Genomic DNA, 15411 nt, shown 5'->3' on the forward strand with positions numbered 1-15411 from the left:
GTAAGTTTATACATGAGCTGAATGGTTCATTTGAACATAAGATTTTAATAAACCAAAAATATGATTTCTGCCATTAAGAACAAAATAGTTGATTACAATACATACAACCTAACAGTATATATAAATTATTAAAATATATATTAATCACATAAATGTAAGTTTCCAATTAAGGCATATATATTTCCTTTCTTGATCTGCAATACCAGAAAAAGGCAGACTGGCACTGATAAATGCAAAAACATTGTTCACAATCACCAAAAGAATGACAAATACTTGAATAAACGAATTATTTTATCTGTGCAATTAAGAAAAATCAGTTGCCTTCAGTCAATTGCAAAGATGTTTGCAAAAAAAAAATGCCATCAATACAGCTGAAATGCACTCAAGAATATAAAACTGTTATCCAAAAATACATTTGTTTTGGTCAATCTATACAGCAATAATATAAATTTACAAGTAGTTGCAAAGCAGCACTTAGTATCATCATCTCTGCAATTCAGGTTCACAATGTCTGTGTATCAGATGAACATGTTTAGAAAGTTTCAGTACTGCATTCGTTTCCGGGCCATGTAAGCGTTCGTCACCTGACTCATAACGACCAGAGCGCACAGAACCGGGCAGAGGACCGCCAGGTACCAGACGGACCCGCTCACACTGTCACTGAACCACGATGAACACAATCCGAGAAACAAGCTGACGCTGCCCAGCAGGAACGTGAGTAAACCAGAGGTGGCATGGTAGCGCTTCAGTTTGGCCAGCGACCAGCCTTTGGCCAGTTTGGGATAGAGGAGGGGAAGTCCTCCGAGTGACTGCAGCCCGACGACACACACCGTTATCACACCGACCAACCCGTGCCACGACGTGAAGTGTGGCTTGTCGTTGAGGTTCTTTTTGTAAACGATGGCGCACAGGCCCGCGGTCGCGCAACACACGCACAGACACTGCAGGATCCAGTGCAGGCGGCCTTTAGTTTTGTGCTTCAACTTCCTGACGGGAGACGAGTAGGGGTTGAACAGCAGAACGGCTTCGGTCATGAAAAAGGAAAACTGGATGGGATCAAGAAAATCTTGTGAGAGGATAGTATGGCGTGACAAAAAGCAAACTTAAAATTCATTTACATGCAAAACAATCAAGGTCTGTATGCACTCAGACATCAACATAGTGTCGGCCCAGATCCGGCCCACATCTGGTACAAGTGGATCCCACCCGTTCCAGATGTGGGCCGACCGACACTATATTGCTGTCTGGGATGTTCTGCGTCATACTCACACCAAGAGTCATCAGGAACGGATGCCATGAGAACAGACCTGTGAGCAAACAGAGAACAGTGTTATTTATATAATACCACTATAGTATTTATTAATAATTGTATGTGCTTCTTTTATTTTCATTAGATTTTTTTTTAATATATTTCTATTTAGCTTATATCTAATTGTATTTCAGTTAGTTGCCAAGGCAACATTTCTAATAACCTTTACTCTAATATTTATATTTGATTGCAGCTTTGTTACCAAATGAAACACGTTTTAATGATTTTAGTTAACAATAATACACTGACATACTGTGAGCCAGAAACAAGACATTTATTCATTTAGATTTAGATTCCTCTGACATCATTTTAATGTTTGCTGTTTATTATTTTTAGTTATATATTTAAAATGTTCATTATAAGTATTTTAAGTATTTTTTATCTAAAATATACTTCAAGCAACTGAAAATATCAATATTGTATTTCATAATATTACAAAATATAGATTTATTTTTATAAAGGATTTATTTTTATTATTACAAATAGTGTATTAAATTATATTTGATTATTTTACACAAAACACGTTTTTATACATATTTTATATATATATATATATATATATATATATATATATAATATATACACACACATATATATACACATATATAAATATATATACACACACATACATACATATATATATATATATTGTCAAATCGATTAATTACATCTAAGTTTGTAATATATATATATATATGTGTGTGTGTGTGTGTGTGTGTGTGTATTATATATATATATATAACCATGTATAACTACAAACAACTGAAATATTTGTATAAATTATAGAACCTATATTTTCATTATTATTAATGGTGTATTATTAAGATGATGTGATATTTTATTACATTTTGTCAAATAAATAATATACATACATTATACATAATACAATACACATACAAAAGTATCGATCTTTTGCGCATACAACCATTACAACATTTATAGGCTATAATCTACTTTCATAATTAATAGGATATTTGCACGATGTTATTTTGTCATTATTTTAAATGAATATAACGTATATTCCTGTCAGAAGTAAATTAGAATGCATTTCAAAATGTAAATATTTATTCCTGTCAGAAGTAAATTAGAATGCATTTCAAAATGTCAATATTTTTTATCAATAGCATCAAACAACATATAAATTCACTACAGGAAACGATCGTTTTCTGACAGCACAGATCAGTGAGAGTCCGAGTACGATCTTCACACTGGTGTTTATTGTACTCACTGGATCCAGGTTTGGCGAGGACCGTGATGAAGCCAGTGAACACAGCGCACAGCACATGAGTGGAGACTCCGCACACTATCCTGCTGTAGCGGTACAGCTTAGGCTCCGACTCGGGATGGACAGTCATATTGTACTCTACTGGGTCTCTCTCAAATCTATTCACAAACAGCACACTGAGACTAAACTAACTCAACCCATTTGAAATGCTCGCAATCTCAACTCCGAACTCTGATCATTCAAGGTTTCCGGTTACACACCAACATGCCATAATAAAAGTCTCATCTCGTTTCGAAGCAAAATCTGATTTGTCATAAAAATAAATATGATTTATATATTTTGAAAACCCACTACGATCAATTAAAATGAATCTTGTTTGCGCCAAAGTCTATTTTCTTCTCTAAATGATATAAATGACTTTTATTTTGACAATAATTGTAAATAATTTCTTCCAGATTGCCTCTGTTCTAGAAATCCCTGTGCTAATGCTGACGTGGGATTTTGTTTACACGCATGTCTTTCCGTCTTTTGACCTGCAGGGATCACACTGGATTTTTTTTTCAGATTCCACAAATAAATAAATGCTTCACAGTTTATTGTTATCTGTGTCTGTGCAGAACTTTTTTTTTCCTTTTTTTTTCTTCCTGTCCATAAATACTGAGATCAATGATGTTTTTAACTTTAAAAAAGTATGTTTGTCTGTTTTTTTGTATTTTATTTATTTTTAGATTAAATGTTTTTTGTTTTTATATAATTTTTTTTTCCTTTTCACAATGACATTTTTATCTTTAAAAATAGTTTGTATTTTTGTATTTATATTTGGTTTGTTTAGGGAAATGTCATGAAATGACTCAGTTAATTGGGGAATCCGATGACCGTAACTAAATCAGACATTCACAACCAATTACTGTTTATTGTCCTCTATACGGAGCAGGGTTTCTTCGTGTCCTGTGACCTGCTCGTCCTGCTGGCCCTCATCCAGACTGAACGGAGGACAGAAACCTTCTTATCTCATCTGGGTCTTCCCAGATCTCCTTCCTGATGATACATACATCCGCTATCAGACCAAACAGAGAGAGAGAGACTTAAATGTTAAATCAAGCCTATGGAGCTCTGCCAACTCACAGTTTGGAACAAGTAAGTACGCACACTAGATTTCTATGCACTGAAAGCTTTGCAGGAAAATTGTATCTTCCATGTTCACTTTCTACGTTATTTATTAAACTTATGCATGACTCTTATGATATTCTGAAGATTTATCAAATAACGACTTAAATTTTAGTCTGCTCCCACACCTATAACTTTAGAAGACTTGAAATGTATATTATACAAGTTGTATGAACCATTTTATTTGGAAAAGAGCTACGTTAAGATTCTCGAGGAAAGATGACATGTGGGCGAGTAGATAATAATTTTGAGAGCGCTGTCCCTTTAAGAATGAGTTTAATTTTAAACGAGGTCATTGAAAATAGACCCGCAGGCGTGGGTTCAGAGTATAAAACCCGAGGGTCCACCAAATGATTCAGGAAATGATGTCTGCTCTGCCTTCGCCGCTCTTAAATAGGACAGATCGTGCTGGATTAAGCGTTAATCTGAGTCTGTGGCGCATGCGCACTAACGCGCGCTAGCGGTCGCCCTGTACAAGGTGCGCGTTCTGACTGAGGGGAAACTCATAATCGACCCGGTTTCGAGCTGCGACCGCGAATGACGCCAACAGTGAACCGAAAATATGAGGAGATATCTGCCTGCCAGAGGAGCATTATTTCAACTTTACTTTTGCCTGTAATGGAAGATGTTTCCCCTGTTTTACGCAATCACTTGCGTTATCTCCTCTCAAACACGCGATGCGCGCGCAGATTACGCACTGTTTGAGACTTCAAGAGCGGATTTGAGGAAACGTTTACTGTCAGTCTGAGGCTCTTCTGCGGATAAAAGTGTCTTGTTTTGGGTTTACGGTAGGTTGGTCTTTTTAAGCAGTTTCTACAAGAGGTTCAAATACAAGTAGGCTACAACTATAATCTGACACTAACCATCAAATTATAGATGTATAGCGCTACTTTCTGCAGTTTGTAGGGTTTTTTATATTCCACGTCAAATCAATGACGTCGAATTGCTAATCTAATCTGTGAGAGATTATTTTGCTCCGTGTTATGTGTTTGGAATGAATACTACTACACTTTTTTTTTACAAGTAGCCTAAATTTATGTATTTCTTATTCTGTTTTTTATTAATTTTCTTTATTTTCTATAGTCCTATTGTATTATAATCTCTTGGTTTGTGTATTTATGCATGTCTTATTCTGTGTCCGTTCTTTAATTGGATTTGAAGTCAAGACATTTTGACATCTATTCTATTAATTAATTTATTCGTTTTAATTAAATGAATTAAATCGAACACTAATTAATTTTGTAATTATATATTTTATGCTTTTATTTAAAGATTCACATTTAAGAATGTATGTAGCCTATTTTACATTAATTGTTGCAATTTATTTGCTTATTCTATTAGTTAAATATTTGCGTTATTTGCCAAAATCAGTTGTTCTCTGTACTCTATTCTACTTGTCCATTCTTTCTTAGTCTATATTATGTGCTTTTTATTTGCTATGCTTTTGTGACCCAGTTTTACGCCTCTTTCTATTCTGGTTGGTTGTTCGGGCCTTTGGGCTTCTCAGGATTAGGACAGTAGCCAAAAGAGGTGCCCTACTACAAAAATGGTCCAAAAACACCCTTGAGTGAATTTTCCTCCTCACGCATACTGATCAGCCTCCATATAGATGTTGTCAAGTGGTTTTGTAAAGGACAGATTAGTTTCGCTGGAATGTTAAAACCCCATAATTTCCTGTCTGTGGACTTTCTGTCGTCTGATGTTTAAAGAAGCTTTTACCCTATACAGACTAAATATTTAATTCTGTTCAACAAATATCAAGGGCCTCTCTTTTATTAAAAATATATAGGCACAATATACAAAAAAAAGTAATTATAATGGATTTATAATATATCATATTTATATTACTTAATGAATTATTATAATAATATATATATCATTTTATATCATTTTAATATATAATGATAGTAAAACAAATGATTCTTTTGAAGTCTTTCGAAGATCAGAGGGATTATAACTGTCCACATTTATCTCACAATATATCGTAATCTAATCTAATCTCTGTTGTTTTTCCTCAGATTGAGCCAGATGCTGCTGAAAACTGAATCAAGAAGACATCTCGCAGAAAACATCATCATCTCTTTTGTATTAATCTTGTACGATCGACAAAGCGATCCATGTTTGTTCTCGGCCTGGATGTGCAAACGCATCAGAACCAGACGCGAAGTCCGTCGACCTGGTTTGGAGTAAACCGGGTCGTTTTGAAGTGATCTATTGAGCCATGCTTTTTAGCCTCCCACATCCCCAAGATGGCAAAAAGTGAACTCATTGAGTTACAGGACTTGACTCCGGACGACCGCATTGAGTTAGCGCCCCCTAGCGACACTCCGCCCACTCTGGAGAGGTGGAGGAAAGAGAAGGTGGTGCGGATGGTGGGCGAGCGCGTGCGTCTGGAGGACCCTGACTGGCTGACGTGTAAACCCGGACGGGGTCACGACTTCCAGCCCTGCAGCCAGACGCAGCTCAGCTGGTGCGACCTCTGCGGGGAGTTCATATGGGGCCTGTACAGGCAGAGTCTCCGCTGCACACGTGAGTCCTTTACCCAGATAATCCAGAACATTTCCACGGGGATATTTGTCTTCTGCTGTGTAAATGTTTCTGTCAAGACAATCTGGCCCTCAGTGACTGAAAGCAAATAGGAAAAGGATGTTTAGGTACGGATTAGTTTAGACAGTGTCTTCTGTTGGATAGAGATTGTGTGGGTGTGTGTTTGTTACGAAATTTTAGAATTCACACGGCAAATCAATCAGTAATGTTATTAGTTTATTTATGGACAGTAATTCATAAGTACAGTAAATAAATAACACAACAGAATAGAATAGAATAACCGTATACAAATTAGATTTAGGCAAATAATGCAAATGGAATAAACAAATAAATGTTCTAATAAATGTATAAATACATACATGCTTCAATAAATGTAAAACTTTGAGTAAAGGCATAAGTAAATAAATAAATTTGAAAAAAATGTGATTGATTTAATTTAGGTCAAATTAATAAATTGGGTAATAGCATACAGATTAGATGTTAAAATATGTGCAACTGATTTTAATTTTAAATTAAATAACACATAGAATAAATAACAGAATAGAGTACAATGTAGAAAATGAAGAACATGAATAACAGAGCAAGAACATTTAATGCATAACTGCATAATTACATAAATAAATGCCTAAACCAGCCAGAACACCTTGGCAAATCCCTGGCAACCTTACAGAATATCTTGTAACAGTGAGATTTGCAAGGTCAACCCACATTTTTGTCATATAAATTAAAAAATATCGTTTGCTCTTTTTCTTTCTCTTTGCCAAAAACATCACTTTAAAATGTACCAGCATGTTTTACACTTCGTAAAGCTTTTAAAGTGGCTTAGTCAAACAGACCACAGATGAATGATTTATTCATCAAATGACCCAGAACCACCATTACCACCAGGTGGCGCTGTAGACTCATTCATGAGCAACGCTTGACCCCTCTGTCATGTGTTTCCACTGAAATCAGACCGCTGCTCTGTTAAACTGTAGTGCTCAGAACTATATTTAACTCTAGAAACAAAAACTGGATGTGTGGTTTTGGTTTCTGAAGGAATGTTTGTGTCTCTTCAGACTGTAATTACACTTGTCACTACCGCTGTCAACCCTTCATTCAGCTGGACTGCAGCTCCGACTGTGACGCCATCCGTGAACAAACGAACTACTGCGAGGACACGATCGAGACGGACACCAATGTGGTGAGAGAACGACTGCTAGAGAGCACACGTCACCCGTAAATGACGGAAATAAGAGAGGAAGTTGTTTATGTATGTGCTAGTCATGGACGCTTTCGTATGGAAGCCCATTTCTGCCACATAAGAAAACAATCATGCTCTGGTAAGTCATTATGACAAAAAGTCTAAATTATGACTTAAAAAGTTGCCATTTTTAAGAATAGAAATGATGACTTTGTCACAATTATAACATTAATCAAAATCATGAGATAAAAAGTCGAAATCATGACAGAAAATCACAAGATACAAAGTCGAAATTATGACATACTAAATCATACGTTGAAATGATGACATAGAAAGTCATAATAATGAGATAAAACGTTGAAATTATGACTCACAATTATGACACAAGTCAAAATGAAGACTTAAAAAGTCATAATTATGAGATAAAAAGTCAAAATGATGACAAAAATGATAAAATAAAAAGTCACAATTTTGACAGAATCATAGGATAAAAAGACACTAAATCGAAATGATGACTTTGTTACAATTGTAACATTAATCAAAATTATGGCTTAAAAAGTCATAATTATGACAGAAAATCGAGAAATAAAAGGGTAAAATTATGACAGAAAATCATAAGAAATGTTGAAATTATGACAATTATAGGATAAAAAGTCGAAATTGTAAAAGTCATAAGATAAAAAGTAATTCCTGACATAAGGTCAAATTGACATACTAAATCAAATTTTTGAGATAAAACCTTAAAATTATGACTTTGTCACAATTATGACATAACTTGAAATTATGACTTAAAAATGTATAATTATTAGATAAAAAAAAAAAAAATTATGACGTCACAATTTTGATTATTATCTTTTTATCTGTCATAATTTCGAGTATTTAGATAATTAATTCAAAGTTTCTAAAAGCTTTGTTTCCCCATCACTAGCATGTGCGCATAAATTCAACGTAAAACATAATTGAGTCTCGGCTCGCCATATGCCCCCAGTGCTGATTTTATTACGTCCTACACACGCAGAGTCACGCGCAATTTACGACAACCACACAATAAAGCAGCTGCTCGCTTTTTAACATTTCAAATGTGACAAGTAAATACGTTACTTTTAAAACATTCTGGACATTTATTGACCAAATGTGTCTTTGTAGAGTTGCATGGAAGGTTTTAGTTGATCATTTAAGATGGTAATCACGGTGATGATCTGCGAAGGACAGATCTGCCATTGATTTTTCTATGTTAGTGAGTCTTTCTTGAGTGCTGATGTGAAAGTGAAATGGGGGAGGGTGGAGGAGGGGACAGCTGGAGAAATGAACTGATCACGCTTTATCTCATTACAAATGTGCAAATCATCTTAACCTCTCATTTGGCCTTGTAACATTTGCACGAAGGGCTTTCTACTTGTAAATTTTTTTTAATTACACATTAGACTTCATATGAAACATTTATATACATATATATCCTCCTGAGACCCAGCGATTCTTTTCTGTTCACTTTGTTATTTTCTGCACTTCTTTTCTTTAATTCTAAATTATTTTGTTTCTTGGTAATATTGGATATAATGATGATAATAATAATAATAATAATCATTATAATTATTATGATTTAATATACATTTGTACAAATAAACGTATACTATTATTTACTAATATAAATATACAAATAAATGTTATGTTTTATATATAACAAACATTGCATATTATTATATGCAATTTATAAAGTAATTATTATATAATTATATTTAGATGTAATTATATTTTTTCTTTGTCAACTGTAGTGATTTTTATATTGTTTGTTTGTTTCACAGCTTTTTCTGTCATACCAAATAATTGTATGTTAATTGGCAATACTTCAAATAATAATAATATTAAATAATGTACATACATAATAGTATAAATGTATTCAAAATATATTTATACAGTTATTTGCTATTATAAATGTACCATTTAAAAATATTGCATATTACTATATGTAATTTTGACAATTATTGTATAATTATTTGTAGATGTGATTTATAATTTTATTTGTCAACTGTAATGATTTATCAGTTTTTATACATAATAGTATAAATGTATTTATTATTTACATTTATTTAAAATAAATATGTGTATAATTTTTATACCATTAAATGTATATAGTTAGAAATTGTATTGTATTGTATTGTTCTGCTGGGTCTCGGGGGGAGGGGCCCGGATTGAATGGAGGGAGGAGTTTACGTGCAGTAAATTCAATCCGGGGGGCGGAGTAAAGCGGAAGGGTGGGGTTTCAAATCACGCCTAACGGTTGCATTGCATCCCGGTTGCACGAGGTTAGTTAGTCAGACAGCCACATCACCCTCCTCACTCAGACACAGCGGAAGCTCTTATACAGTCCTGGTCCGGTCGGTTTCGGTGTGATAATGACGGATTGTGAGTGGTTCGACATGACGTGGGGCAGCAGCGCGAGCAGCGGATACTGCAGCCAGAGCGACTCCGAGCACGAGCACGAGCTCGAGCAGTTCTACACCGCGCGCACCTCACTCAGAAAGACCAAAAAACGCAAAGACAAAGTAAGACAGTAATACATGATCATACAAAATACTATATTAAGCTTAAATGTATATTATTTTGGCGTTTGGGGTGGGCTTTGCTATTTTTACAGTCCATTTGGAACTGGAGAAACTTTACTTACGGATATCTTCGGCTCGGTGTGCCAACAATGCATGTGCGCAATCTGCGCATGCGTGGTTATTTTAAATGATGCCTGCATATACTTTCAAACTCTACAATTTAGTCATTTATTTTATTATTAAAAATCGTAACATAATTTATTTTAATTATTCTTTTTTTTATATATATTTATTGTATTTGTTATATTTTAGATTGTAATATTTGATTTGCTATATTCAATTGTATGTGTGGGTGGGATGGGGGGGGAAGTGTTTCCTCTTAAAATGATGTCATGCTGAGTAGCACTTAAGGTGATTAACAAGTCAAAGCATCTGCAGTCTGTCCATGTCTCATTACATAGCCCATGATCAGTGTAAAGACTCTTAATTAAAACCTCCATTTCTATTTATGAAGCCAGCAATTTTATTTAAAGATAAAAGTGGACCAGGTTTATACCAGAAACATATATTGCTTGCTTATTTATTTAGTAGTCTTTTGTTTTACACACAAAAGAGATCCACAATGCCCAAAATTGTACATTGTTAGTGGAGTCTGTCTTATGAATTTATAATTTGTAAATTAATTTTTAAAACAAACATGCATTAATATTTAGATAAAAAGCAGGAATTATTATCTTAAATATTTAATATCTACTTAAATTAACCAGTTGATAAATATTTAATTCAATTTATATGGTACTTTTAACAGTTCCGCAGATTTACAGAAAAAAGTAGAAAACTTGGGATGAGTCGGTCTCGAATGTAGGAAACACATTTTCCCACAAATTTGGGAAGCAATCTTACTTGTTGTGAAGTATTAGAGTTAATGGGGCAGACTGAAAAGTTCACTCCTTGCTCACATTTAGACGCATTTGAAGTCTACATGTGTGTATGAGTGAGTGTGGAACAATGTGTGTGTGTGTGTGTGTGTTCGTTCCCACTTCCTGTCGGCTATTTCTGGATGAGGGAGGGTGTTTTCCTGTGGCCCGTGTCAGTCTGTGTTAGTTGTGGGTAAAGGCATCCAGCTGGATCTGACGGAGTATTTGAAACCCACTTTCTGTCTCAGACTGCATTTGTTCTGCTGTACAAACACAACCATCTGATGTTGTTAAATATAGTTACTCAGTCACATAAAGTCAGGCTGCTTTTTTTGTCAAAGTATTTATAAATCTGATTCTTATTGGTTTGTATCTCAGGAAAACCCATAAAATCAGTGTTTAGGATGAACTATAAAGTTCTCATAAACCTAGGGATAGGTCAGCCAGTCTGAGTCGCTTGAGCTTTCTTTGCCTCCCCCTTGTGGTCACGTGATGCATTACACACTCTCCTGTCCTCTGTCCTGCAGGATGAGCCGGTCGACTGCAGGAAACAGGAGCTCTCTGTCACTGAAATACAACAGAAAGTGAAAGAATACAACGCTCAGGTCAACAGCAACCTCTTCATGGTTCTGGTAAGGACACCTGTCGGTCTCCATTTATGTAAATCTATCAAATAGTTTTTTTGCTGTTTTTAATTTTACAATTTGATATATTATAAAATGTATATATCTTAATGCATGTATGTATAAAACAAATAAAATTGTATACGTTATTTGATTAAACATTTGTACGATATAATAATATAGAATAGTATGTATTATAATATTATATATAATTTATATTAAAATATATCATTTAAACAATGTTTTATACATATATATATATATATATGTATGTAGATATTTTATGCTGTCTAATTTTATTAATAATTAATATTTAATAACTGAATGAATAAATTAATTTATTTTTAATTGTATAATATAATATATATTTTTGTTATTCTATATCTATATATGTATTGCTGTTTACATAAATATCATAAAATCATTATAACATACATACACATTATATTATATATCTATAAATGTATTAGTGGTGCTTGCATTATAATAACACTACATAATACAATTATATACTGTATAATATTTTATTACATGGCTTGGTTGAATTCTAATGTAAAATGCGGTCTGTTATTTCTTGATAACAGACCGCTGCTAAGGATAACACACCGTTGCCATGAAAAACAGAGCGTTGCTATGGACGTAGGATTCTAACCGTAGAGACGGAACAGACTATTTTCTTTAGCGGAAGCAATCCAATCGTTTTTATATCAATAAACTTCTTTTTAAATAAATATTTAGTCAAATTATTGATTTATTTGGTAGGTAGCCATGTAATAAGCGGGATAATGTAGAGTGAGGCGGTTGTAATAGCAAATACAACCCCTTCAGGCTGATTCAAGATCTGATCAGCCTGTCGGGGTTGTATTCGCTATAACAACTGCCTCACTCTACATTATCCCTTACATAATATATCTTTATGCTTATTATAGGTGCTTTCATTATAGTAATCTTAATAGCTGGGTTTCAGTTACTTGATTATGATGATGCACGAAGGTGGGGCGATTTCAGATGGAGGGCAGGAAGTAAACATGGAGAATACATCTATGGAGGAAACCGTTGCGTATTGTACCTTTATCCGATTTTTTTTTTTTTTTTTTTTTGACCGTCCGTTTACACGTTCTTTCAACTCTGACCCATATCTGATTCATGTGTTTACACTTGCCATACTATCTGAAACATCGCGCATGCTTAAAGGGTTAAATTCTCTTGCACAGATGGGCGGACGCGAAATATGCCTGATGCTAGCTCTGCGAAGTTCGCCGAACATCACCATGATTTTGAGGCGAAGGAGGACGAAAAGTGCCATCATTGCACATATGCTTCAGTTATTGTGTGTGAGAGAGATCTCAGGACTGGTGGGAGCATATTGTGTTTAAATATTGGCTTTAACCACGGAGACGTTGCCTAATGCCTCAGAAAATCCGATCTGCCTGTTTACATGACAGTCGCATTGGCACATATCCGATTTATTTCCACATATGAATGAGGCCTGAAACTGATCTCGAAATATCCGAATGCATGCGTTTTTTTCCTGTTTACACGGTCATAGAACACATCCGATCTGTGTCACATATGAGCAAAAAATCGGAATTGGGTCACATTTCACTGACAGTGTAAACGAGGCCTAAGTAAATGAGCATTTAACGACAACCTAATGCTATATAAACAAACACAGACACAAAAAACACGTTGGCTAGCTAACATACCTCTCTGACGAAGTGGTCGCTGCAGACACGGGCATTAACAGACTCTGCTCCTCCTGACCGCAGACGTAACTTACGTTAAAAATCCACTTTTTACAGCGTTGTTCTGAGCTTTTTACATTTCTCACCTTTATGAGTGACAATCTTCGGTACTCTATAAAAACCCTTTCCCTTTTCTCGATTAGAACGATTGGAGCAGCCGTAAACTACACAAAACATTGGCATTTTTTTCAGACAGCATTCACTTCCTGCCCTCCATCTGAATTTTGCGCTCTCACGATGCAGCAGCGTGACGTCACGTGAAACCAACCTATTGCACATGTATATTCTTATAATATTACATTTATTTATATATTATTGTATTAGATTTATTTGTTATACTTGCATTTGGACGAACCCCTAACCGTAACTATCAACTTCAATGTGATTCTTTTCTTGTCCTCGTCATCAGAACCGTGATGGATCTTACACTGGCTTCATAAAGGTCCAGTTTAAGCTGGCCCGGCCCGTGTCTCTCCCTCCTTCACGGAGCACGTCCTCCTCCTCGGGATGGGACTGCACTGAAGCACTGCAGCATCGCACCTCATTCTACCTGCCCAGAGACACAGTCAAACACCTGCACATCAGCTCCAGCACACGGGCCAGAGAGGTCATCGAAGCACTGCTGAAGAAGTTCACCGTGGTGGACAATCCGGCCAAGTTCTCTCTGTTCGAACGCAGCGAACGGCAGAATCAAGGTGGGGAGAACAACATGTATACTTTATTTTGACACCTTGCCTACATTGATTCTTATAATAAACAAAATATAAATTGAATGTAAGTATCAAAATTCCTATTATCTTTCTTTTTTCAGTGCACTTAAAGAAGATTGCGGATGATGAATGTCCGCTTTTCTTACGTCTGTGTGCTGGACCCAACGAGAAAGTCCTCAGTTTAGTTCTTAAAGAGAATGAAACGGGAGAAGTGAATGTGAGTAAATGCCCTTCTGACAGTCGCATGGATATCTTTATCAGAAAAAAATAATAATAATTAAATATGCTAAATTGTTTTAAAAGATATATACACATATTTGAGGTACAAATATTCACAATATTGTTGGCTTCTCGCAGTGGGATGCATTCAGTTTTCCCGAACTCCGGAACTTCCTGCGCATTCTGCAGCGGGAGGAAGAGGATCACGTCCGGCAGATAGTGCGGCGCTACGCCTCGGCACGAGACAAGATGAAAGAGGCTATGAAGAACTTCAGTACGCCTGGCTGAAACAAGCTGCTTTTATACCTCAGAAACAAGAGAAAAGGAGAAGAAAACGTACTAAGTACGCAGCTTATTACTGTTTGAATCCAAAGAGTGTGTGGAAGAACCCTTTGAGACATGAGAGGGTTGTAAATGAAAGAGAAATGCAGTGAGAGAGAGAGAGAGAAAGAGAGGAGTAGCGTGTGTTTAAGCGTGACTGATGAGCGTGAGAGGAGTGTGACGTTACACTGGAAGAAATGCAGCGGTCGTAGCCGTAGATCCAGTTGTGGAGCAACGTCTTTCCAGTGTGAGCGACAGATTATTGGTCTGTGGTGATTGCATATATTAATGCAGATTAAAGAGTATTTAATCACCATTTGAACTTGTAATAGGAACAAATATATAATTTTAAAGGTTATATTAATATACCACCATTTAGTGATGCAATACTTGTGAGATATTGAAGGACCCATGTATATATTGGATATTTGTTGTCAATTTCTTTGAAATTAAATAAAGTAGAATATTTTTTCCCCTTTAAAAATGACTGTTTTTGTTGTGTGCACGAACCATTAAATGTCAAAAACACATTTCATTGTTTGAAATATGTAATATGCATTATTTTGCATTTTATTATTATTAATAATTATATTTTAAATATATAAGTAGCTTTTAAAGTTAAGTGAAAAGGAAAGCATTTAGTGTGCATTTAGGAAAGCATTAATATGACCAACAACATGTAATTTAGAGAATACAGATTTTTCTTTAGAGGTCAAATTATTTGTGCCTGCATGTTTACTAAATTATATGCACAACCCTTTTTTAATTTATTTAGTCTGCTTTTTGACAAAAATGCAAACCATAAATTATTATTTTTTATTTCATTTTGATTAATGACTTTATTCAAATAAAATAAAAAATATTGGGAAAAAAAATAAATTTAGTAAAGACTTTTATTCTGT

The 15411-nt window shown here is 34.9% G+C and overlaps 2 protein-coding genes across 2 annotated transcripts; one reads left to right on the plus strand and one right to left on the minus strand.

Moving 5' to 3' along the window:
* Positions 1-25: 25 nt before the first annotated feature.
* On the minus strand, positions 26-2796 carry cyb561d2 (cytochrome b561 family, member D2). The gene is made up of 3 exons (XM_082137969.1): positions 2538-2796; positions 1270-1307; positions 26-1046 (listed from the first exon to the last, which is right to left on the minus strand). The coding sequence occupies exons 1-3, from the start codon at positions 2662-2664 to the stop codon at positions 543-545; spliced, it is 669 nt and encodes a 222-aa protein (XP_081994095.1). The 5' UTR covers positions 2665-2796; the 3' UTR covers positions 26-542.
* A 1255-nt stretch (positions 2797-4051) lies between these two features.
* On the plus strand, positions 4052-15157 carry rassf1 (Ras association domain family member 1). The gene is made up of 7 exons (XM_082137968.1): positions 4052-4489; positions 5720-6230; positions 7307-7431; positions 11419-11523; positions 13669-13954; positions 14071-14186; positions 14327-15157. The coding sequence occupies exons 2-7, from the start codon at positions 5951-5953 to the stop codon at positions 14474-14476; spliced, it is 1062 nt and encodes a 353-aa protein (XP_081994094.1). The 5' UTR covers positions 4052-4489; positions 5720-5950; the 3' UTR covers positions 14477-15157.
* The last annotated feature ends 254 nt before the right edge of the window (positions 15158-15411 follow it).

This window comes from Leuciscus leuciscus, assembly GCF_965113295.1.
Source record: "Leuciscus leuciscus genome assembly, chromosome: 15".
In the NCBI taxonomy this organism is placed as follows: Eukaryota; Metazoa; Chordata; class Actinopteri; order Cypriniformes; family Leuciscidae; genus Leuciscus; species Leuciscus leuciscus.